The 25,000-nt window shown below is 40.2% G+C and overlaps 1 protein-coding gene and 1 pseudogene across 1 annotated transcript in view; both read right to left on the bottom strand.

The window, feature by feature from the left end:
• Window positions 1–4,333: 4,333 nt before the first annotated feature.
• The window catches only part of LOC143299519 (pseudouridylate synthase 7 homolog), a 34,030-nt gene continuing 13,363 nt past the window's right edge, over window positions 4,334–25,000 (bottom strand). Inside the window, exons 5-17 of the mRNA XM_076612781.1 lie at window positions 23,335–23,442; window positions 21,368–21,494; window positions 20,380–20,518; window positions 19,790–19,867; window positions 19,095–19,160; window positions 18,219–18,281; window positions 16,914–17,039; window positions 15,613–15,829; window positions 14,141–14,303; window positions 13,575–13,724; window positions 12,071–12,140; window positions 9,800–9,951; window positions 4,334–5,481 (exon numbers count right to left, since the gene is read on the bottom strand). Of these exons, the coding sequence (XP_076468896.1) occupies window positions 5,354–5,481; window positions 9,800–9,951; window positions 12,071–12,140; window positions 13,575–13,724; window positions 14,141–14,303; window positions 15,613–15,829; window positions 16,914–17,039; window positions 18,219–18,281; window positions 19,095–19,160; window positions 19,790–19,867; window positions 20,380–20,518; window positions 21,368–21,494; window positions 23,335–23,442 (1,587 nt within the window). The 3' untranslated portion in view covers window positions 4,334–5,353. The remainder of the gene's footprint in view (window positions 5,482–9,799; window positions 9,952–12,070; window positions 12,141–13,574; window positions 13,725–14,140; window positions 14,304–15,612; window positions 15,830–16,913; window positions 17,040–18,218; window positions 18,282–19,094; window positions 19,161–19,789; window positions 19,868–20,379; window positions 20,519–21,367; window positions 21,495–23,334; window positions 23,443–25,000) is intronic.
• On the bottom strand, window positions 16,247–16,365 carry LOC143300092 (5S ribosomal RNA; annotated as a pseudogene).

Below are 25,000 nucleotides of genomic sequence, written 5' to 3'. Positions count from 1 at the left end.
TCAAACGACACACTGGAACTTTTGTCTTCATTCTTCTGTAGTTTACACTTCTTCTGTTGACTTACATGTTTTGCTGTCTTTGTATTTTGTGCTTTGTTTGTCTTTTGTTAATTGCACCTTCAGCATTATAACCAAATACAGAAATAGGCATTGTCTTTGTCACTGTCTCTCGCTCCCTGTTTGACTGTTGGTCTGTCAGTCTGTCTGTCTCTGTCTGTCTGTCTGTCTGTCTGTCTCTGTCTTTCTCTCTCTCATTGTTTTTGAGTTGGTAGGTCTCTCTGTGTATGTATGTCTCTCTGTCTATCTCTCTGTCTGTCTGTCTCTCTTCCTCCCTCCCTCTCTCTCCTCTCTCTCACCCTCCCTTTCTCTCTCCTCTCTCTCTCTCCCTCCCTCTCTCTTCTCTCTCTCTCGCTGCCCGTTGGTTTTAACAGTTGCTTTGAGAACTGAGTAAGATATTTTGACTTATAAAATAATTTGACTGGTATAGTATCGAACTCCGACGTACGTATATAAGCTCTCGACGTGACAGTGATAACGAACAACAAACACAGGGACAGCACACAACCCATGGACAGTCACCACTATACCTCCCTACTTTCATGTTTAATAACTGAGCCAACAGAACCCGTCCCGATCCACGAAGACCTTCTCCCACACTTTCTATGTCTGCCTGTTTGTGTGCGCGTGGTCGTGCGTTTGTCTTTGTGTGTGTGGTTGCATGCGTGTATATGGCTGTGAAATATTCAGTGTTTAATTATATATCATTCAATTTGATAGTTGATTTTTTTTTCTTTTCTTGTCATTTTTTAGTAGCGGTATAGATTTACATTTTTGTTTTTTGTATTTTTTTTTTCTTTTCTTGTCATTTTTTAGTAGCGGTATAGATTTACATTTTTGTTTTTTGTATATTTTATTTATTTATTTATTTATTCTATTTTATTCTACTTCATAAAGGGGTGAGAGGATGGAGTCGTGTCGGGAGTCATACTTTTCTGACCCCCCCCCCCCCCCCCGGCACCCCCCATCCCCCCAACGGACAACAAAATCCTTTGTCTGTTCTATAACCTTAAGAAAATAAAATTAATTCTGTCTGCGTGTCTCTGTCTGCCCGTATGTGCGTGTCCGTGCGTGCGTACGTGCGTGTGTGCGTGTTTGTGTGTGTGTGTGTGTGTGTGTGTCCGCACGTGTGCGTGTATATGTGTGCACGCGGTTTTTCCATACATATCTTTGTCTTTTTTTTTTAAACGAAAAAAAAAAGTGACGCTGTTCTGTCAAAATAACAGCAAAAAATCTATGTTTCACCTGAGTGCAGGATAAGGCCTTTGGACAGTGGGGGCTGGACCAGACAGGTGGCAAAGTCCTGGACAGGCGATCAGTTTCAAGGTGGTATCAAAGCGTGCAGACTGATCAGTGTACGCTGCACCACACCTGTTGTATCTCAATAATCTATATATTAAAGAAAAATGTCTGACATGCGCTCCTTAAAAAAAAAAAAGATTATGATGGCAGGTTACTTGGAACTGAGGATCATTCGACCATATTGTCAGTGATCTGAGAAACCTGACATCATATGCATTAAAAAAAAAAAAAAAAAAAAAGAAGAAAGAAAGAGGAAAAAATATAGAAGCAGATATCTGACCTTTACATAAACCCAGTGCACTGGTAACATCTTGTGAGCCTACCCTCGTGTTGTGTAAAACATTATCATACACTGAAATAAACAAATTAACTGTGTAAAGTTTCATTCCAGAACTGTGCATGCAGCATAGCTTCAAAACCCAAACTTATCTCAGGAGCTGATTACTGTAAAACCTGCCTGACAGTGGGCACTGGGTGAGATGTGTGCACTCTTTGTACAGGAGTCAGTGTGCTGGTGGTGGGCGCTGTATTTGACGTGCACTCTTTGTACAGGAGTCAGTGTGCTGGTGGTGGGCGCTGTATTTGACATTTGCACTCTTTGTTCAGGAGTCAGTGTGCTGGTGGTGGCACTGTATTTGACATGTGCACTTTGTTCAGGAGTCAGTGTGCTGGTGGTGGGCGCTGTATTTGACATTTGCACTCTTTGTTCAGGAGTCAGTGTGCTGGTGGTGGGCGCTGTATTTGACATTTGCACTCTTTGTACAGGAGTCAGTGTGCTGGTGGTGGGCGCTGTATTTGACATGTGCACTCTTTGTACAGGAGTCAGTGTGCTGGTGGTGGGCGCTGTATTTGACATGTGCACTCTTTGTACAGGAGTCAGTGTGCTGGTGGTGGGCGCTGTATTTGACGTGCACTCTTTGTACAGGAGTCAGTGTGCTGGTGGTGGGCGCTGTATTTGACATGTGCACACTTTGTACAGGAGTCAGTGTGCTGGTGGTGGGCGCTGTATTTGACATGTGCATACTTTGTACAGGAGTCAGTGTGCTGGTGGTGGGCGCTGTATGTGACATGTGCACTCTTTGTGAGTCAGTGTGTTGGTCATGGGCACTGTTCAGTTCAGTTGCTCAGGGAGGCGTCACTGTTCAGTCAAATCCATATATGCTGCCCCACATCTGCTAAGCAGATGCCTGACCAGCAGCATAACCCAACACGTTTAGTCAGGCCTTGAGGTGGGTACTGTATGTGATGTGCACATTTTGTACTGGACTTGGTGTGCTGGTGGTGGGCACTGTATGTGAGTAATGTGACGCATGAGCACTGTGTGTGAGTAATGTGATGCATGTGCACACTCTGTACAGAAGTCAGTGTGTTGGTGGTGGGCACCGTGGGGCCGCAGGGTCTGGTGGAGAAACTGGTGTTGCAGTCGACAGGCGACGGCAAGTTTACTGTGGAGTACACAGTCACAATGCCAGGCCTCTACATGATGTTTGTGCGCTGGGGAGGGAAGGATGTCCAGTGAACATACGTCTACACTTCTACACACTACTCCTGGCCTGACCCAACCACAGGTGTATTTGGGTGTATATTATGTACAAAAAGAAAAAGATTTTTTTTTTATTCTACAAGATAAAATGTGACAAAATGTCTATGCTGCTAAAGAATACTTATCTTTTTATTTTTCTAAAATATTTTCAATATGGCATGAGTTTTTCAGTGTCAGGAGGAAGAGAGAGCAGATACAAAATGACTTCCAATCTTAGTTTTGAAACGGTAGCATCCTTGAATACTTTCTTCATTTTGTAAAATTTTTTTTTTTTTTTTAGTTCATCTTACTATCACAGTTTTTTTTGTATAAACTAACTTTTTTTTGTGCTTTGGATTTCATCGTTTACTTTTTCAGCATGTTTGATTTAATTTTTCACTTTTATTTTCATATGCCAGTAAGATTTAACTTGATGTGCAGAATTAGAAAATGTTTCATATTGCAAAATTGATTTAAATACGTTGAGTATAAATTTGTATTGTGTAAATTTGCCTTCACTGTATTGCATTGTTTTGTTTTGTACTGTGTTTACTATTGCGTATTGTATGCACTATCAACTGACTGTCCATGAATGTTTAGAACATTTGTAGTGATGTAAGTTTTGTTTGTTTTTTTCTTATTAGAAATATGTTTTTTTGTAATACCCACACCAGTGGTGGAAAAAAGTTGCATGTTTTTTTTAAGTACTTCTGTATACATCTGTTCCAGGTTTAATTTCAGAGCGTTAAAAGCGTTTCATCTCTGTTGTATTCATGAATTAATAAGTGAGATCAGCCTTTCAAATGTAGAATAAAGTGGTCACCCAAAAATGTGATTTCAAATTGTCAGAAAGTTGAGAAAATTGTTGAAAATGAAATATGCAGTTTTGAAAAGTTTGTGAAGTAGAGTCAGAAAAGACATCGTGAAGTCTGAAAAGTTGAGTTCCATTTGCAAATTTGTATTGCAAAAAAAAAAAGAAGTGTGCAAACTGAAATCGTAGGAAAAGAAAAAATGTAATGTCCATGAAAGCAAATTCCACTGTGAAAAGTTTTAAGAGTTTTTAAAATTGAAGTTTCTTATATACTTGAAATTTGGCCACAAGTCACTCCAATAACAACCAATGAAAACTTTTTTCACAGACAGCCAATGAGAAATTTTCATAAAACGAACACGACAGCCAATGATCGATCATTTCTTTTCAAGACAATGAGAAAACGGAATACTTGAGTATGGCACTGTTCAGTTTTCTGACTGGCTTGTAGTGAAACTGTTTCTCATTGGCCATCTTCATTTTGTGAAGCTATTTCTCATTGGCTGGTATTACAGTGAGAAGTATCCAAACTTCAAGTATATAAGGAAGTGCACCAGGAGGTGTGGAAGTCGGGGTTTGTGGATGGCTCGCAGACTTCTCCTTCTGACAATTTTTACTGAAAACTGCAAATTGTTCAGTGAAATTTACTTTTTTTTGACAGTACATTTTTCTTTTCTGATGATCTGAATTAGCACACAAGTTTCAAGTACACCAGGAATGTTGGGGTTTGTGGATGCCTCAGCAAACTTGGTCTTGTAAAATCCAAATCTGCTTTGGAAACTCAACATTTCAACTTAATAAATAATGGAAAGCTCCGAATGATATATCTATAGATTACCAACTATTTAATCATTCCCTTGAGAGTTTTCACACAACACCAATACTCCATAATGAACTCACACAAAACCATTCAACTTCCATGTACGAGCACCGTCACAGACCACTGCACCTAAGTAAAGTATTGAACCATATTCAATATTTCAAAATACTTCTCAAATTTATGGATTTGGATGGGCCGGGGGGAATATGCTAAAACTGATTCAAAAGTTCAATCAGAATGCTTGCAAAAGCAAAAAAATCATGATAAATTATACAGAAGTGTAGAAATGGCACTTTGTTTTTACTGATCCAAGTTAACTATAGGACAGTCACACTGAGATAAAATTTTCAGATTCAGTTGTAACTAAACTAAACAGATATAATTCCAGAGGCATTTTGGCTGGTTCTGAAAAAAGGTATTTTCAAACAAAAAAAATCAAAATTAACAAAACAAGTATGAAGACTGTATTTTCATTGAAGAGAAGCGTCTATCTCACAAAAGCAATGGCTAAATTTATTTTTATCTGTATCTGCCAGGCCTGCCTAGTTTAGTTTCCCTTCCATTTTACAGGTGCTGAGAAAATGCTGACATAACAGTTCCATGGTCATTCACACAGACAACAGTGTTAATGCACAGACTTTGTGTACACCTGCAAGTCCAAACTGACTCTCCTTGACATCTGATGATGTTTTAAACATCTGGACAAACTGGAGACATTTTGTCATTGCAAAGTACTCGGATGTCCATGAAACCCTCTTCAGTCTCGGTGCCAGAAGTTTCCATAGTGAAGAAGCATGTGTGACAATGCAGACAAGGTGGTGGTGGGCATTGTTGGGGCAGTTCAGGAGACATTCATGGAGGCCTGCTGGGCTGGTGAGGTGTCAATTTTGAGCACTTCTCTCAGGGCCATGGTGGCATAGGCCGACAGAACCAGTGTGAAGGACAGCCGCAATGCCTTCAATTTCCCATCTGAAAACACAAGTATGAACACATGCAACACTGCCAGTCAAAAACATATCAGAAGTTAAAAGCTTGAACTCATTTCCAGTGACTTAGACTATGATGAAACTGCTAAAACTTATCTGTTTGGAATTTATATTCTCTTTTAGATTTCTTTTCTGGTTCTACAGGCCTGACGGTTATCAGCCATAATTAGTCAGCTGAGCTATATAAACAAAAATGACAATGATAATGGTCTTGCAAAAAGAGAAAGCTTGGCACAGTTAAAACCACAGATTACAGAATGTTACAATTAAAACCATGGATTCTGTCACAACTAAGAAGAGATTGTGCCACAGCTAAAAGTACTTTTTATGTCAGTCAAAACTACTGATTCTGTTACAGTTACAACCACATACAGTCGAAGCCACTTAAAACGAATCGCCAGGAATATTAAAAATTGTTTTGTTATATCCAGCTTTCATTACATCTGACGCTCCAGTTATAACAAAATTTCTATCAGGCTGCTTCCTTATATCCGTCGTGCCGTGTTTCTCTCTCTTACACACACTCGTGTGTGCCTACATGCATGGGCAGTAATGAAGTTCATTTCCGAGGCTGCTATATGCTTGAACAAAAATGATTTTAACAAATTTCTTTCCAAAAATTGTTGTACATTAATGTAAACAGATAACAATGAACTATATTGCAATCTGAAGGCTTAGAAACCGATAATTAAAAAAGGTGAACAAAATTCACTGTATCATTCTGGAGACTTCAGAGGAAAAGAATGTCAGAAGAAATCATCCACCGCCATGATTTTAAGGCGGGAGGGGGGAAAGAGGGGATTTCTGCACTGTTCGTTTACTGTTTCACACTCTTAGGTCATTGGAGTATGCACTGGTATGGAAATAAAAACCCAAGTGATTTCAGTCTGCCGTACTAGAAAGCATTTTGTGTTTGTCACAGCTTGACAAGAAATTACAATAATTAAAAATAAGTGTCTGAATAAGGTCTTGAAAAGAAAATGTTAATTTTGCCTTTTCTCCATCAACTTTTCAATTTCTTCAGTGATTTCAAATTTTTGCTAGTGACAGACCTTTGCGACGAGCAGACGTCATGATGAAATGGCCAATGAAATCAAAGCCTGACACCCCCTTTCACCCCATCCTCACCCCTCTTAACTCCTCTGTCGACAGTCGTTGAACCTTTGACCCCACATGAGTCGACCACTCTGTTCTGACAATCACAGGCACTCGCTTTACAGGACATTAGAATACTATTTTATTGCTTACGAATCACAGGTGACGTTTACCATACAACAAACATACAGTAAAAAATACTGTGAAGTTTTAATCTAGCTGCATGTTTGTGAAGCTGTGTAAGAAAATGAAACAAGAATAGGGTTATGCAGCAAGTCAAACATGTATAAATGTGTGATTACAATTTAGAACTTTAGAAAGCTTAACAGTTCAAGTTCCTATCTTCCTAGAGTAGCCAGCGATCGTATGAAGCAATATACATTGCAACTAACCAACATTTTCAAGATATAGTTCCCAAACACGAAAGTAACCACTTCACTATGTTTGGCTCAAGCTCTTCATGGGGCTAACATGATTCAATATAGGCAGCGGTTTTGTTATATGCAGTGTAATCACCCACTGTCAACCCCAAAACCATTTTGTTATAAGCGGCATTTTGTTACATCCGACTTTGTTGCATCAGACGTATTTTTAGTCATATAAAGAATTTTTGCAGGGACCAACCTTTTTTGCTTCATTATATCTGGTATTCGTTACATCCAACTTAGCAGCTTGGAATATTTCCACAGCTAAAAATGAGATTCTGCCACAATTTATTCTACATGAAAACCACAGATTTTGCTACATTTAAAACCACTGAATTAGTCCTGTCTATGCAGTGGACAGCACCAACTTTGACATGTGAAGGTAGCCTTCAAAGAATAGGGAAAAGTGATTCTAAATTTAGGGATGGTGATAGTCAGATGGAGCAACAGAATGGTGAAGAGCTAATGAATGCAGGCCGCATGCAATGTCACATTCAACCTCTGTGTGTGTGTGTGTGTGTGTGTGTGTGTGTGTGTGTGTGTGTGTGTGTGCACAAATGCTAGTGACAACCATTGCCTTAAGTTTCATAATCAAGAAACTGCCACACAAAAAATGCTCAATATTTCACTTACTTAACTAGTTGAGTGCCTATAAGACGTCAGCTGACATCCTACAAAAAGTATTGCCATAGTGCCTATAAGATGTCCACTGACGTCCTGCATTTGTTCCGATTTTTCCTTCATTGGAGTTTGGTTCATTTCACATAAACAGACTCTGAATGGTTAATGATGTGTCTGGATTATAAAAATACTACTCAAATCAACATACATCAGGTAGAAGACCCCTTTCTACTCAATAATAATTTGCTAACTGAACACGTGATACGCACATGGAAAAGGGGGTTGCATCATGTGCAAAAAACAGGCACTGAAAACTGTGTCCAGTAAAGCAAATAGTCACAGTCATCAAATTTACACAATTCTAAAAGCTCTGCTTGTGATTATGGACAGCTTTCGTGATGGAGAAGGATCTCTCTTGTCTGATGATTGGTTTGAAAGTGAAGGTGATTGACGACAGTGATGAAACTGACAGCCCATTTGAGTCCAGCTATCCAAGAGGAGAGGGAGAGGAGTGATGCAAGATGATAGGTCAAATGCCAGCCAGAGTTCATGAAGGGGGCGTGGCTTTTAGGAATGAATGTGCTCACATTTCAAAGCAGACTGCAGGAAATCGACAACCGCCAATGCTCCACGATTTTCATGAAACGCAGGGTTGAAACTGCACTGGACATGAAACACATGCTTTTTGTTTTTAATGCTTTTTTTTTCCACTGAATCAAATGGATGTCTGTTTGAAGAGGTGGCAAGCCGGATGCACAGTAAACACTTTAATCGGCCCACATGCAACTTGAAAGGAGTGAATGTCATCAAAGAAATTCACCCTCTCACTTGCGAAAGCTCTTAACTGTCAAAAAGCTTGCCAGCTTAACTGTCAAAAAGCTTGCCAGCTCAGTTTCTGAGACCGTGATTGACCTTTTACATTGACTATACCCACCTTTGTCATTGTTGGGACAGTGATTTACTTACATGTCCGCATGAGCTGAGATTTGTTTTTATAAACTTACAGCCAGTTCTGATTTCTTCTACAGGTATAATCTGACAATAGGCATACTATTTCTAGCTGCATTTTGTTTCTTTTCTTTATGGATGTCATGTAGAGTTGAAAAGAGACATTTTTGTTGCACAAAAATTATCAGATTGACTTTACATGCCTGAACAGTTATCTACAATCAATCTAATTGGGGGGAAAAGCCCAGAAGCAGAATCTACACTCATTTTCCTTCACAAAAACGTTTACTTTCTTTCTGTATCACCCATAGCTTTTGTGATCACATTTTTTGTAATTTGTTACCCCCGAATCCTCAAAATTCCCTGGCAAGGGAAGAGCACTTTTTGTTTTAAAACAAAATTCTCTGGCACTCTACTGGTTAAAGCAAGCAACTAATACCACTGCCAAAATAAATATCTGAACATGGCATACCTATCCCAGCTGCACAACTTGTCTCACTGTACGGAAATCGCATCAGTTACAAATTGTTAAGCACAGCATTTGGATCACAAGATGTGCACAAACTTATCTGATGCAGTATGCAAGCAAAAGACGGACTAAGGAAACAGAGTTCAAAGATTTCAGTCTGAATGTTGATGTGTGAATACATTTTCACCAGTTTTCAGGTCCAATGTTGTTACATTCATGTCAGTGGATTATAACAGAAAGGTAGTCACTATATCGAGGGGGAAAAAAGATCGGAGTATGGGGAAAATGATCAATCTAGTTCTCTGGGTTGTTATGAGAATGATGTATTTATCTGAGGTTTTACTTTATAAATGGACAGATTATATCCAATTACTCATGTGTGCTGTCTAATATTTCTACATGTCTTTTGAACACATCCACAGAATGCCACCAGATGCACTTCCAAGAATAACCCTTCACTAGGCACCTGAGAGATAAAGAGTGGTGGTAAGACCAAAGGACTAAGGAGACATGGTGCAGAACAACTGAAAAAAGTATAGGAGAATGGCTACACCTGGGGGAAGCTAGCGAAGACAGAACAACACAGGGTGATCTCTGCTGGTGGCCTGATGATCTACAGAATCTTCACAATGATGAAGGCGGTAGAGAAGGGAAGGAAGAAGAAGGGCAGGAAGAGCACTTATCAACTAACCAACTTCATGTTTTACAAACCAGTCAGTTTCATCACACACACACACACTCACCTGGAAGTGACTCTGGCTCCTGGACACCATTCAGACGGTCCAAGTCACTCAGACACAAGGAAGTTGTGACGTCATCGTAATGGAAAATCTTCCATTCCACGTTGGTTGGACGCACTACGATGGGTCGGTAGCTCCCTGGCAATGAGTAGTCCCTGAGAGAAACAAGACAACACCGATATGAGTTATACAGCTGAACTGCCTGGCAATGAGTAGTCCCTGAGAGAAACAAGACAACACCGATATGAGTTATACAGCTGAACTGCCTGGCAATGGGTAGTCCCTAAGAGAAACAAGACAACACCGATATGAGTTATACAGCTGAACTGCCTGGCAATGAGTAGTCCCTAAGAGAAACAAGACAACACCGATATGAGTCATACAGCTGAACTGCCTGGCAATGAGTAGTCCCTAAGAGAAACAAGACAACACCGATATGAGTTATACAGCTGAACTGCCTGGCAATGAGTAGTCCCTAAGAGAAACAAGACAACACCGATATGAGTTATCCAGCTGAACTGCCTGGCAATGAGTAGTCCCTAAGAGAAACAAGACAACACCGATATGAGTTATACAGCTGAACTGCCTGGCAATGGGTAGTCCCTAAGAGAAACAAGACAACACCGATATGAGTTATACAACTGAACTGCCTGGCAATGAGTAGTCCCTGAGAGAAACAAGACAACACCGATATGAGTTATACAGCTGAACTGCCTGGCAATGAGTAGTCCCTAAGAGAAACAAGACAACACCGATATGAGTTATACAGCTGAACTGCCTGGCAATGAGTAGTCCCTAAGAGAAACAAGGCAACACCGATATGAGTTATACAGCTGAACTGCCTGGCAATGAGTAGTCCCTGAGAGAAACAAGGCAACACCGATATGAGTTATACAGCTGAACTGCCTGGCAATGAGTAGTCCCTGAGAGAAACAAGACAACACCGATATGAGTTATACAGCTGAACTGCCTGGCAATGAGTAGTCCCTGTGAGAAACAAGGCAACACCGATATGAGTTATCCAGCTGAACTGCCTGGCAATGAGTAGTCCCTAAGAGAAACAAGACAACACCGATATGAGTTATACAGCTGAACTGCCTGGCAATGAGTAGTCCCTAAGAGAAACAAGGCAACACCGATATGAGTTATACAGCTGAACTGCCTGGCAATGAGTAGTCCCTAAGAGAAACAAGACAACACCGATATGAGTTATACAGCTGAACTGCCTGGCAATGGGTAGTCCCTGAGAGAAACAAGGCAACACTGATATGAGTTTTTCAACTGAACCGCCTGGCAATGGGTAGTCCCTAAGAGAAACAAGGCAACACTGATATGAGTTTTTCAACTGAACTGCCTGGCAATGGGTAGTCCCTGAGAGAAACAAGACAACACTGATATGAGTTTTTCAACTGAACTGCCTGGCAATGAGTAGTCCCTAAGAGAAACAAGACAACACTGATATGAGTTATACAGCTGAACTGCCTGGCAATGGGTAGTCCCTGAGAGAAACAAGGCAACACCGATATGAGTTATACAACTGAGTTACACAAAAATATGTGTTTGGGCTCAGTCTTTCAGCTTGTTTTATGCACTTTTTAAATTTTTTGCTGATCGTCAGAATGTGCTTTTTTCTTTTCTTGGTCAGTGAAAGGGCAGTTATAACTTCCACTGTAATCAAATTCTAGCCCAAATAGTCGGAACAGCAGTTACCTCCTCTGCTTTTCTGATAGTCATGGTTGAACACAACTGACTATCATACAGAATACATAACTTGTGATAATAATTTTACAAGTTAAAACATGGGCATGACTGCTGAATTCATGACAGCCATCATTAAACATTTACTGCCTCTATTCTCAGCATGTGTATAAATACCTGTGTGTGCATGGTAGTCCATTTTCATACATCCACAGATATACTGGGCAACTTTGAGGGCAAACTTTAAGAGCATGAGAAGATGCAGGAACACAATGGTGTCTGTGTATTGTTTTTGTGTCAGTGTGAATGTGTGTGTGTGAGTGTGTGTGTTATTTATGTAAAGTTGCATACCTGGGACAAAGGGAACTACATCTTGTGGACATGAAAACTTAATTTAGCAGTTTAAAATGGGTCACAGAAAAACAAAAATTATCCAATTTCATTACTGGAGTGGTAATGGTTATCTATTAAATCCAGCAGCAGAAAAAAAAAACAAAACAGCTACAAACGTTGGTACTTCTTATCTTTTATCTTCACAAACAGAAACGAAGAAGGTGAAAAATATGCTGTACATACTTTTGTTTCTGACGCATATTGTCTATGTCCAGCCCATCATTTTCCAGCATCTCTTTGTACCATGAGCGAACTGAAAGTAGAGAAGGCCTTTGATTTATGTACAAGCACACACTCCTGAGTACACAAGAACAATTTCTCAAAGCTTGAATCTACACAGCACAAATGAACATGTCGGTGAAAGTGCACATCCACACACCCAATCACATGTAAGAACTTTGTGGTTGGCTGGGAAGTAAGCAGGGTCATTTGGTTGTGTAAAAGATGTATGTGTGTAACGTTTCAATGTCACAAGAATAGACTTTTTGCCTTTGCCTTGGTTCAATTTGGCAGTGTGTGTAGGTCCTCGGGACAACCTTTCAAGGTTAAGAGTCTGTGCTACACTAAACCCTGCTGGAAGGAAGTATGAGTCCAGTCATCTAGGTTTCAAGCAGATGGAGCTATGTGTGTGTGTTAGTGTGTGTGTGTGTGTGTGTGGGGGGGGTAGTAGCAGTAGTAGTAGTAGTAGTAGTAGCAGTAGTAGTAGTCTTCAGTTTAACGTCTTCCACTTTAAGTGATATTAGACAAAAAAGACAAAAAAGAAAAAAAAAGGGGGTGGTAGGGGGTGGTGGAGGGCGGAGCGTGGTGGTGGGAACGGTATTGGGCAGAGGGTGATGAATGATGTGTGTGTATGTGTGCGTGCGCGTATGTGTGTGTGTGTGGTGGGGAAAGATACAGAGCACTGGAAAAAATAAGACATTAAAAGGGGAGACATAGGCACAATATAGAAGGAAACGCTAACATCAAACAACTGTAACAACTATAACAAATGTCCAATTGGACTATGCAGCAAACCTTCTGCAATAGCAGATAACATCTTGAAATTGTCAAAAATACATTCAAAAGAATTTTCCGAGAAGTTAGGTAAAAACGATTTCAGGCTCTGACATTCAAAGAGTATGTGTTTGCTTGTGTGTGTGTGTGTGTGTGTGTGTGTGCGTGTGCATGCATATATGTGTGCACATGTGTATGAGTGTACTTTTCCCCTCTGCCAAACATGTGAGAGAAGCAGCCAGGACGTTTGTAGTCAGCCACTCTGTCATTCAGACTCAAAATACTGAGCTCCAGACAACTGGTCAGACACAGGAATTATATTTATTGTGTTCATTAGAAAAAAGTTGCTCTTGTACTGTTTTTATTTTGCGTGTGTGTAGTACAGATCCTTTTACTTGCACTCCCACATCACCACTTTTTTTCCTTCTGCATTTGTGGACTACACCTCCTGGTCCTATTCACTCCGATCTATGAATGGGCTTTTACATGTGTATGGCCTTTATCCTGCCATACAGGAAGCCATACTTTATTCTGGGAATTTGGCTGCATAAATAATGGTAATAATGGCCGAATACATAGAAATCCAACCATCATAAATTGGACACAAGGTACAGCAGCCCTCAAATAAAGGGGAAAAAAAAAAAGCATGGTCACCCTTTTTGTTTTTGTTATTTCTTCTTCCTCCTCTTCATACCTTCATTGTTGGGGTAGAGGACGTCGAAGCCCGGCAGAGGTAAGACCACATCATAGATGGAATACTGGGATACGGTCGTCTCATCCAGCACAATGGGCTGGGGCCTTGTCTTCTTGGCTGGCTTTTGGTCTGTGTCTTGTTCTTCAGACTCTGGAAGAAAAAAAAAAACAAGGATAACAAGTGTGCTTAGCAAAAAACAAAGTATGAAACTGCTGCAGCAAAAGAGTTAGCACCTGTGCATGTCCTTAGGATCTTTGTTTTTCTTTCGAAAATTTACAAGATCAATGTTCAGGATGTCAGACAACCGCACTTTAGCCTTTTCTCCAATCTTCCTATCCCCCCACTTCTCTATCCCCTTGGAGTTTTTTGTTGTTGCTCTGTCATATTAAAAAAAAGAAGAAGAAAAGAAGAGTAGTGTTGAACAATTAAGTATTATTCAAACTGAAAGCCAGAGCACACAGGCAGAAAATTTACAACAGGTAACAAAACCAAATACCTTGTTTCTTTAGAAGACAACGCACACCGGCAGCAAACTAACAACAAACAGATGGAAAAAATTCAAGTACCTTGCTCCTCCGTATCCGCCAAGTCTGCAGCAGCACCATGAGGCAGTACCAAGTCTCCCACCACTGGCTTCAGGCCAAACGTCTTGATGCGGCGAGATGTGACCCTGTTCCATATCAGGCTCTGGTAGCTGTGGGGATACAGGAGACGGGTGTTGCGGGCCAGCTGCAACAAACAGGGGCACCTGCTTCATGTATAGCCATTTTTGGCTGAAAGCAGAACATTCACCCCTGACTTTCAATTAAAGTGTCTTATCAGTGGAAAAAAAAACAACAACAACCAGAATTGGGGATTTTCAAGCACACAGAATAGCAGGAGTTCAAAATACAATAGTATACAGATAAAGTCAGAAGAAAAAAAAAGGAGAATAAAACGGGGGAGGTTGAGGTGGGCGGGTCATGAATAAACATGGAGTTTTGATTTGAAACACAGATTTACTGTACTCACAGAAGTGCTTTCCTTGCCTTGAGGCTTACGGTTCATCTTACATGCATTTTCTTCTTCCTGCCTTTTCATTTGTCTATTTATTTGTGTCTGGTTATTTTGTGTTGACTTTCATTTTGCACATTTACAAAACAAAACAAGACCCCTTTCTCTGTTTTATTACCATTTCTTGCACCAAACCTTCAAGAAAATTTATTATGAAAGAAAACTGGTATGCTTACAGGTTGGGGTTTTTTTTCTGTCAAACTGCTTGTCTTGAAACTTACTTTTTTTCCACTCTGTTCATCCCTGTACTCTTTACAAAATGGTGCCCAAAAAATTTTTTGGGCAGGGGAAGAAACTCTCCACTCATTCAACATCTTAAAATGGGAATGTACCACAACCAAACAGCAACTGCTTTGGTTAAAGCCCATGCAGAAATGTCTAATCTGAAAAAATATATGTTTTAAATCGTTTTCTTCATCACCCATCCTCCATGCAACATGGAAATCAATTCGAGCAACTACTTCCCAAACTGTTGTTTTATTACCTTATCCACAGTTCTTACATGATTTAAAAAAAAAAAAAACTTTTAAATCTCCAATTTTTCCCCAAATCATTCTGATCTGTTTAACAAATCATAATGCCATTTAGTAAGGTGCGTATCTTTAAAATTCCTATTATCAGTAATAAATACTATGGTTGTGTAAAGTGACCATTTTTGAAAAGAAACCTTTTGCATCATGATACAGTACAATACAATAAAAACCACGGAATACAATACAATGCAATGTTATGCAATACAATACAATACAATACAACACAGTTCAGTACAGCAAAATGCACTAAATTACAATACAACACCACGGAAAACAATACGATGCAATGCACTACAATAAAATGAAACACAATACAGTTCAGTACTATATAGTACAAAGCAATACATTACAATACAACACAATGCAACACCATGGAATACCATACAATACAATGCAATACAATACAGTTAAGTACTGCAAAGCAATACAATACAACACAACACAACACTCACATTCTGCAGAGCCCCCAGAAAGTCGTTGGGCTTCTTCTGCAGGGCGCGCAGCACCCTCTTCTCGATGTAGGTGTGGCGGCCCTCACAGGTCTTCATGGTGGCCTGGGGGTCCTTCGTCTCCTCCCACGTCTGGCGGTACGCCCGCCCCTCCACAACGGTGCCGGTGCCAGCGATGATCAGGTTCACTGCCTTCTCCCATTCCTCCCTCAGCAGAGCTCTGCGGGACAGATGTCAGTTTCTCAAGCAGGTGTCACTGTGTTCGGACAAATCCATATATGTGCTACACCACGTCTGTTGGGCAGATGCCTGACCAACAGCAGAACTCAACACGCTTAGTCAGGCCTTGAGTGCATGTTCATGTATTTGTGAACCTATCCGTGTGGATTTCTTTGACAGAATTTTGCCAAAGGTCATCACTCTTGTTGCCATGGGTTCTTTTTCAATGCGCCAAGTGCGTGCTGCACACAGGACCTCAGTTTATCATCTCATTTGAATGACTAGGCACTCAGTTCGATTTCCCTGACAAACTTAGAAGAAAGGGCGAGAGCAGGATTCGAAACCAGACCCTCACAGACTCTGTATTGGCAGGCGAGTGTCTTAACCATTCTGCCACCTTCTTCCTTTAATAAAGGAATGCCAACAGCACTTGGTGTTCCCAGGGGGTCACCCATCCAAGTACTAACTGGGCCTCACATTGCTTAACTTTGGTGATCGGACAAGAACCGGTGTTTTCAACGTGGTATGGCCGTTTGGACAGACATCATGTATGTATGCATGATCGTCAGTCATGTCTGACAATGACCATCAGAACAGCAATGGAGGCAACTGCTGTCTGGACTATCTGGGCTAGAGTTTGATTATAGTGGAGAGCATCTTGCCCATGCTAAATCCCTACTCTCTTGTCCAAAAGGCTAAAGGACAGTTGGCGTTGGGTGACAGACAATAAAAAATCATGTTGTTCTCTCTGTCTTGTCTGTCTGTATCAATCTACAATCTATCTATGATGTATCAATCTATAATCTGTCTATCTGGATAGGTAATTATCCACGGATTCAAATATATCTCTCTCTCTCCTCTCTCATCCCCCCCCCTCCCCCCCTCTCCAACCCCTCATCTCTCTTTCACTTTGGGCTGAGGCCTGAATGTGAATAAACCATTTCAATCATTCGTTCATTCTCTCTCTATATAATATACATCTCTCTCCCTCTACAATGAAGAATATCCAAAGCCATTAACTCCTCTCCATCCACCTCCCCCCACATCTCTGCTCCATACTGGTGTGCTCCAAACCAACCACTGACCTGCCAATGTCATGTGTGCAGGAGTGTAGCGACCCAAATCTCTGCAGACCGAAGTAGTTGATGAAGCCTGTGTTTTTCAGGGACGTCAGGCATGCCTCGATGTCTTTGTCCTCACCAAGCACATTCCTGAAACAGGTGTGACAACATCATAAGGGTGTTTCTTTTCCGGATGGTCTGATGTATGTGTGTGTGTGTGTGTGTGTGTGTGTGATGCATTAGCGTGTGTGAGTGAGTGTGGTGAGTGAGTGAGTGAGTGAGTGAGTGAGTGTGTGAGTGTGTGTGTGTGTGTGTGTGTGTGTGTGTGTGTGTGTGTGTGTGTGTGTGTGTGTGTGTGTAATGCATTAGTGTGTGTCAGTGAGTGAGTGAGTGAGTGTGTGTGTGTGTGTGTGTGTGAGTGAAACGGAAATGGAATGGTTTATTCACATATAGGCCTCAGCCCCAAGTGAAGGGGTTAATATGAACATTATACAACTCAATAAGACAACATAAGCAAACAAGCATAAATGCAGATAACAAAACATAATTTTATATTCATTTCACGAAGTGACTATTTCTCTAAGTTTGAAAGCCTTATACAAAAACAAGGAAAAATCACAAACGTCCTTACTGTTGCTTGACGACATTAACAGACTTAATTTAAACAAAGAGGGATGTTTGTAATATTTTGCTTTTATAAACATTTCACGAATATTTCCTAGCACTGGGCAACAAAGAAGAAAATGTAATTCGTTTTCTTGAGATTCGTTACATAGAGGGCAGACTAAATCATTCGTACTAGAAGTTTTGTATCTTGAGCAATGCACTGTCAGTTCTGATATTCCTAATCTAAATTCCGTTGTTATAAATTTCAAGTGCCTGTGTGTGTGAGTGAGTGAGTGAGTGAGTGAGTGTGAGTGTGAGTGTGTGTGTGTGTGTGTGTGTGTGTGTGTGTGTGTTCAGGCTCAGTTTCATGGTCTGCTGTCAAATCTGTTTGCAGTCCTCCAAATGACACACAAGGTCAAGATGATAAAGTCAATTCAATGTATGTGTATTCTTTAGCGCGTCTTTTCACTATGAGCAATAGCGAGTGAGTGAGAAAAAAAAAGGGGAGAGAGACTGTGTGCATGTATGTGTAAGTGTGCTTTTGACTAATTTAGTTATCAGTTAATTATTCATTCATTACTTTTGATTTGCAGTGTACACATACGTTATGCATTCTCATGTCCAATACTTTGGTGCAGTTTTTTTGAAAAGAAAAACCAGCACATTAATGCAGACAACACGAACGAAAGGCAAGGCAAACCAAATCTGCACGGATTTACATACCTCAAAACAATCGTGAAGTGGTTTCCCTTCAGTTCTCCCAGTTTCAACACTTTGTCTGAATAACTGACCAACAAACACAGCAAAATGATACACGTCAGTATGCTCAACAAAAAATGATAAACAGAATATGAGGCAAACAGCACAACTCACAAACACTTAAAGAAAACAGCATATCTGTGTCTTTCAATGCAAACACAAAAGTTCATTTCTTCAATCATTCATTCATGTTGATTTGTAACTGATCAGTTATTATAAACTGACCTATGGCAAACAAACAAACCCCCCCCCCCAAAAAAAAAAACCCCAACAACCTTACCCTCATGTCGTCCCCTCCTCTTCCCCCACTCCACCCCCTCACCAAAAACATCACCCTTCAAAAGGTCACAGAGACAAAATTAAGCCACCCATTTCTACCCAAACTGTTGACCAAAGATGTTTCAAACCCACTGCACATCAGCATGTCACTGCTGTCCTCTTCATTCCAACTGCTAATCATATACAACCTGTACAATAATCAAAATGATGGTGTAAAATTCATAATACGCTCTACCTTCCTTGTATAGGGGCCCAGAGTGCAAACAGCTAATATCAATGTGGGGGGAGGGGGGGGGAAATGGTTTAAGAAATTAATGACAAAGAGCATTGTATATAAGACTTACGAACAAGACAGTTGGAATGTGCTAATGACAAAGCACACACACACATGCACACACACACACACACACACACATGTACACACACACACACAGACACACACACAAACACATATAATGACTGATAAATGTGATTATCTATTTCGTTGTGATAACATCTATTTATATCTAACCGTATGTATAATTGTAAGTCATAACAGCAGTCATCTATGTGATATGGTACCTGAAGTTTCCAAGCATCATGTTTCTCAGAAACTTGTTCAAATTCAGCAGCTTCTTTGGGTGTATTCTGCAAGCAGAGAGAGAGACAAAAAAAAAAACCATGCACATTTCAGAGTTAAAAAACAAACACTGAACAAAAAATAAAAGTAAAAAACAAAACAAAACGACACACACACAGACACACATGAAAAAGAAACATGAAAATCAAACAATTTGTGATGTAGATTGTGTTCAATTTGTGTTGTTCATTAACACACACACACACAAAGACATGCACATGAAAAAGAAACATAAAAAAGCAAACCAGCTGTAATGTAAACAGTCTTCTATTTCAGTTTGTGTTATGCTGCAAACATTCCACTGCACTGAAGCGCGTCTTGTTGTTTTCCACTTTGTGCTGTGCTGTAAGTTTTGTGTTGCTAAATTCGTAATATTGCATTGCACTGTACGTCAAAATGCACTGCAACTTGCTGCACTGGTGTCACAGATTACACAGCACTGTGGAAAAAAAGTAAAACAAGAAATATATGCATACACATATAAATAAACAAAATCAATGGGAAGACAAAAGAAAACTGTAAGAAAATCGTGAAGGCATACCAAGCAATGTATCCACCAACCCGAAATCAATCAAATTGGCCTGTCAATCCAATCAGTGAATTGATCAACACACTCCTGGAGGGGGAGACTACTCACTTGAAAGCGGTGATCTCCTGGGTGGTCTTGGCACGTTTGTCTTTAGTTCCGGCATAGCTGAACTTGTTCTCCTTCACTCTGTACACACATCGGAACACACTGTGACCACCAACAGCAACCACCACCACCACCACCACCTTTGACCAAAAACCACTAACAACCACCACCACCAATGACCAAAAACCACCAACAACTGCCGCCACCAACAACGACCAAAAACCAACCACCACCACCACCACCATTATTGCCCCAACCACCACCACCACCTTTTACGACCACCATCACCACCAACACAGAGAAATCTAGAGTGACAAAATGGTAATACAATACAATAATACAATACAATCTTTCTGGTCCTCTGTTCCTGCATAATAAACCTTTGACAACACACCCACACATTCTGCTTCCATCGACACAGCTGCTTCTCAATCAAACTGAGACTAGCACTGTTTCAGTTTCGACTAAATTCAAGTTGTCAAACCATGCAAACTGATCCACATACGCTACACCATACTCACTGTTGAAAAAGCCGCTGAGACTGGCACGTGCGTAGTAGGCAAACAACAACTGCAGACCGCTAAGTGACTTACCTGAGGAACTTGGCAATGGCGTGGATGGCTTGCATGGTGCTCTTGTTCTCCTTGTACAAGGTGAAGCGACAGAAGCGAGAGGTCCGGCAACTGCTGGGCCACTCCAAATCCTTCTCCCTACCACCACCTCGCCCTTTCACTGGGGGGAAAAAACAAACCCAATCTTTACAAGAGAAATCAAGAGTGGAATGGTGGCCTAGTGGTAACACATCAATATGATACACTAAACACAGTGCAATACAAACTCCAAGAAAAATATTCTAGGAAGAATTGGAAAACAGTCCTCTTCAGTTTGAGATAACCACATTATTATAAAAAATAGAAATCAAAGCATTACCTTCTTTGAACTGAAGCCAGAAAGCCAATTTCTGTTTTTACTGTCTATGAAATGCAACACAACAACAACAAACCCCCCCACCCCCCCAAACAACCCAACCTCAAACAAAGAAAAACAAATAAAATCAGGCAGCACACTCATTTCTTCGTGAGATTTCCCCATGTTCATATAGCTCCCTCCCTGCTTCAATGTGCCTTTCTAGGGTAATGTGGTTATCTCAGTCTTCCTTCTGTAAAAGCTTCCATCTCCCTTTCTAGAATACTGTGGCTATCTCAATCTAGGATGAACTCACTTCCTACTTGGCAGTTTGTAAGAACGCATTCCTCTGTATAGTGGATGTTTGTATACCTTTTCTTTCTTTGGACCAAAAATAGATTCACTGAAAAAATGTTTGAATGCAAATGGATGTGAACGTTCTTTGCACAGGTGAAAAAAAATCAGATCCACAAAGGGGCTTATACTTTTGTTAATTGTGCTCATTTTGTGTATTTCCTCAAACATACTGATTAGCTTGATTTTCAGGTTTAAAAAAATATTTCTGTAAAAAAACAAAAAACAAAACCACACACATGCATATGCATGTGTCGTAGAATAATGCATATGCATATGCAAATGAACCCCAGAACTGTAGTCACTACTCAGACTAGTCACCTTTATCTTTCAACATGGCGGTGATGACCTTTGACCCCTCCTTGTCCTCTGTCCTTGTCTCTATGTTGGGGAACGCCGCTTTCACCGCTCTGTGAAGTCGTAGTCGCCATGACTTGTCGTCCCCTGCCTGCCATCATCACTATTATCGTTATCGTTATCGTTATTATCGGTGTCGATTCTTACACAGTGCCTGTTGTCAGTCAGAGACCAAACTGATGAGTGCTTTACAAACACACAGTCATTTGCACAACAGGCTGCCAACCTGAGTAGAGTCGACTGACAGCTGACTTTTGGTGCTCATCATTTTGTTTCCTTTGTCATTCAGTCAGGCTTTAATCACGCCCACAAACACACACACACACACACACGTGTATATACATATAAGAGTGTATTTTTCTTCGGAACTTTGCCAGGGGCAATCATTCTGTTGCTGAGTTCTCCAAATGCTAAGTGCATGCTGCACAAGAGACCTTGGCTTTACTATCTCATGACTGCAGCCTTTTAAATATTAGTAGTAGTAGTAGTAGTAGTAGTATTTTTATGTATTTATCTATTATTTTATTTATTTATTTATTTATTATTATTTTTTAATTTGATTTTATTTTATTTTTTTATTTCATTTATTTTACTTTTTTTTTTTTTTCATTTCATTTATTTTATTTTTTATTTATTTATTTATTTTTTCTTATTAAAAAAAATTCTTTTATTTTATAATTATTATTATTTTTTTTTTTTTTCTCAAGGCCTGACTAAGCGCATTGGGTAACGCTGCTGGTCAGGCATCTGCTTGGCAGAAGTGGTGTAGCGTATATGGATTTGACCGAACGCAGTGACGCCTCCTTGAGCTACTGATACTGATACTGATACTGCAGCCTGACCACCAAGGCACATATGCAGTGTCATGAAATGAACAAACCAACAACATCATGTGGCTTTAGCCATGAATGTAGCCAAACATATCACACAAAAATACCGGTCCATAAGGGGAGTGCCTGCATGGTTCTATTGGCTGAGCACTGATCTTGCAGAGGTAGGTGTAACTCACTCTGGCGCGGACACATAATACAGGGCAGACATTAAATATGAAATAGCTGACATGCACTCAATTTTTACAATCATATGCACACAGGTAAGTAGTGGGTCATTCATACATAAATAATATATCCATCTATCTGTTTGACTGTCTATCTAGCTATATAATTTCCATCCATCCATCTATCTATCTCTGTCTTTCCATTTGTATGTCCACCTATATCTCTATGTTTATCTGTCTGTATGTATGCATCTATGATTCTATCTACATATGTTTGTCTGTCTATCTATATAATTTTCCATCCATGTATCTATCTATGTGCTGTCTATCCATCCATCTATCTACCAATATCTATATGCTTGTCTGTCTGTGTCTGTCTATCTAACCATCTATGATTATATCTACATCTGTCTGTTTGTCCGTGTCTGTCTGTCCACCCATCTATCTGTATCTGTTTGACTATCTATTGATGCATCTATCTGTATCTTTATTTGGTCCCTGAACAGACAGATAACAAGTGAGGGCTTGGAACAGAAGCAGTCACTGCTGCCAGCAGTCATGCTGTACACTGTCTCAAGTCCTGCCAGACCACTCCGCCCTGGGCCACCTGGGACCAGCAACACTGGCGCAGCTTGGAACAGTTTCAATCAAAACTCAGTTTTCAAAGAAAAAACAACCTGCTGTGGTAAAACACTGCTAAAAAAAAAAAAAAGAAAAAAAAAAAAGAGGATCACAAATGTAACAATAAACCTGACTCTTCTGAACTTAACATTTTTTTTTCAGCAACTCTCTCACATACAGACAGACAAACACAAACACATGCTCACACAGGCATTCACACACACACACACACACACACACACACACACACACACACACACAACTTTAACAAAAAAGAAAAAAAAGACCCCTCTGAAAATTGGAGGACATATACCGGTATGGAAGCAACGAAGCCAGGATTGGAACCAGAGGCGACAACCTTTAGCTGGGCCAAGAAGTCTTCAGAAATCACATCGTCCACCGGGCCCGGTGGCTCCTCTTCCTGCACAATGCCCAGTCCACACAGTGTTCACACAATCCTAACTTTTCAGACGCAGATGACACATGCACATTCACAATCCCTGGGCGGATTATCAAGACAGGGAACTCATAATCCCCAGTCCCCTAATAATTGATACATGGTGTAGAATATATCTGGATGTTAATTGTCTGATGATAAACCCTGTTCCCGAATCCATAGTACGTGTTATTTACATCCCCTGAATGGGATAAGGGTTAGGTGTTGGCCCCTTGGCTTACCGACCGCTGTATGTATGAACACTTACGTAAAACGAACTCAGATCTAGATTTGTGATCCACTCTATACACAGATACACAGAACATTAGTACACATGGATCTCACAGTTCCATGTTGTTCAAATTCTTCAAAATACCCAAACAGATTGTTCAAGTAGGCAACTCATAAACCCCAGTCCCTAGATTATGAGCACATGCAAATCCACTGGTCACCCAATGATGTACATGATGACTTGTGATTCTTACATAATACATGAGACTGTTCACAATCACTTGTCATCAGATTGTTCATTCAGTGACCTATAACTCCCAGTCACTAGATTTATCAGGTGTGAAACTGTGAGTGAGTGTGTGTGTGTGTGTGTGTGTGTGTGTGTGTGTGTGTGTGTCAAAAAAGGTGGAAATTCAGGTGGGTTTTTTTTTTTATTTTGTTTTCTAATGCATATTAAAAAAAACAACACACACACAAAAATGATGGAAATTCAGTCTTATAATTGTTTTAGAAGCTGGATGCTGGGTCACATTAAATACAACGTATTATTTTTAAATGACTGAAAAGGTAAGGTGGTGGACAGATGCTGGGCATCACTAAACAGCATTATAAAACTTTTTTTTCCCCCTCCCTTTAACAGTTTAAACTAACTGGAGAGGTATTTCAGTGAAGAGACAGTTCGAAAGAACTCAAGTCCAACAGATTCTAATCATCTTCCTCTGTGTAAGCCTCTACAAGGGGTAGGCTAGAGTTCAAATGCAACTGATCATGATTCTGTTTTGAGAGAACTAACTGGGATAGCTACCCATCCTGGCAAAACAAACACAACTGAAAACATGCCACTTCTGTTCCCCCCTTAACTCTCTCCATACGAACGGCGAAAGAGACGACGTTAACAGCATTTCACCCCAACTACCATCATCAAAATATTGCAAGCGGAAGGCTCTTATACTGAAGAGGTGAATGTTGACAAAGAATACCACAATTCTGACCATGGAAGCTAAAGGTTGGGTCATTCAGACACCCACAGGACATCCGAGGGGTCTGTGTAGAGGAGAAGAGAGGACTGGACGTACTGAGTGAGTTAAAAAGAAAAAAATGTAAAGCAAAACAATAACAAAACACCTGCAAAAAGATCCATCACTAGCAGTACAATAATCAAGCAGATAGAATCCCCCCCATGCCCCCCACATTTTATTTCTTTATCCATCTACTTACTTATTTTTCCTTCTATTTCAATTTTTTATTTACTTATCTATAAAAGGATGATCAAGTATCCATCTAACTGATTATGCATGTTTTCTTTTTTCCC

Source organism: Babylonia areolata, chromosome 25 (genome assembly GCF_041734735.1).
Source record: "Babylonia areolata isolate BAREFJ2019XMU chromosome 25, ASM4173473v1, whole genome shotgun sequence".
Classification (NCBI taxonomy): Eukaryota; Metazoa; Mollusca; class Gastropoda; order Neogastropoda; family Buccinidae; genus Babylonia; species Babylonia areolata.
The sequence above is the reverse complement of the archived record's forward strand: the minus strand, read 5'-3'. Positions and strand labels throughout refer to the sequence as shown.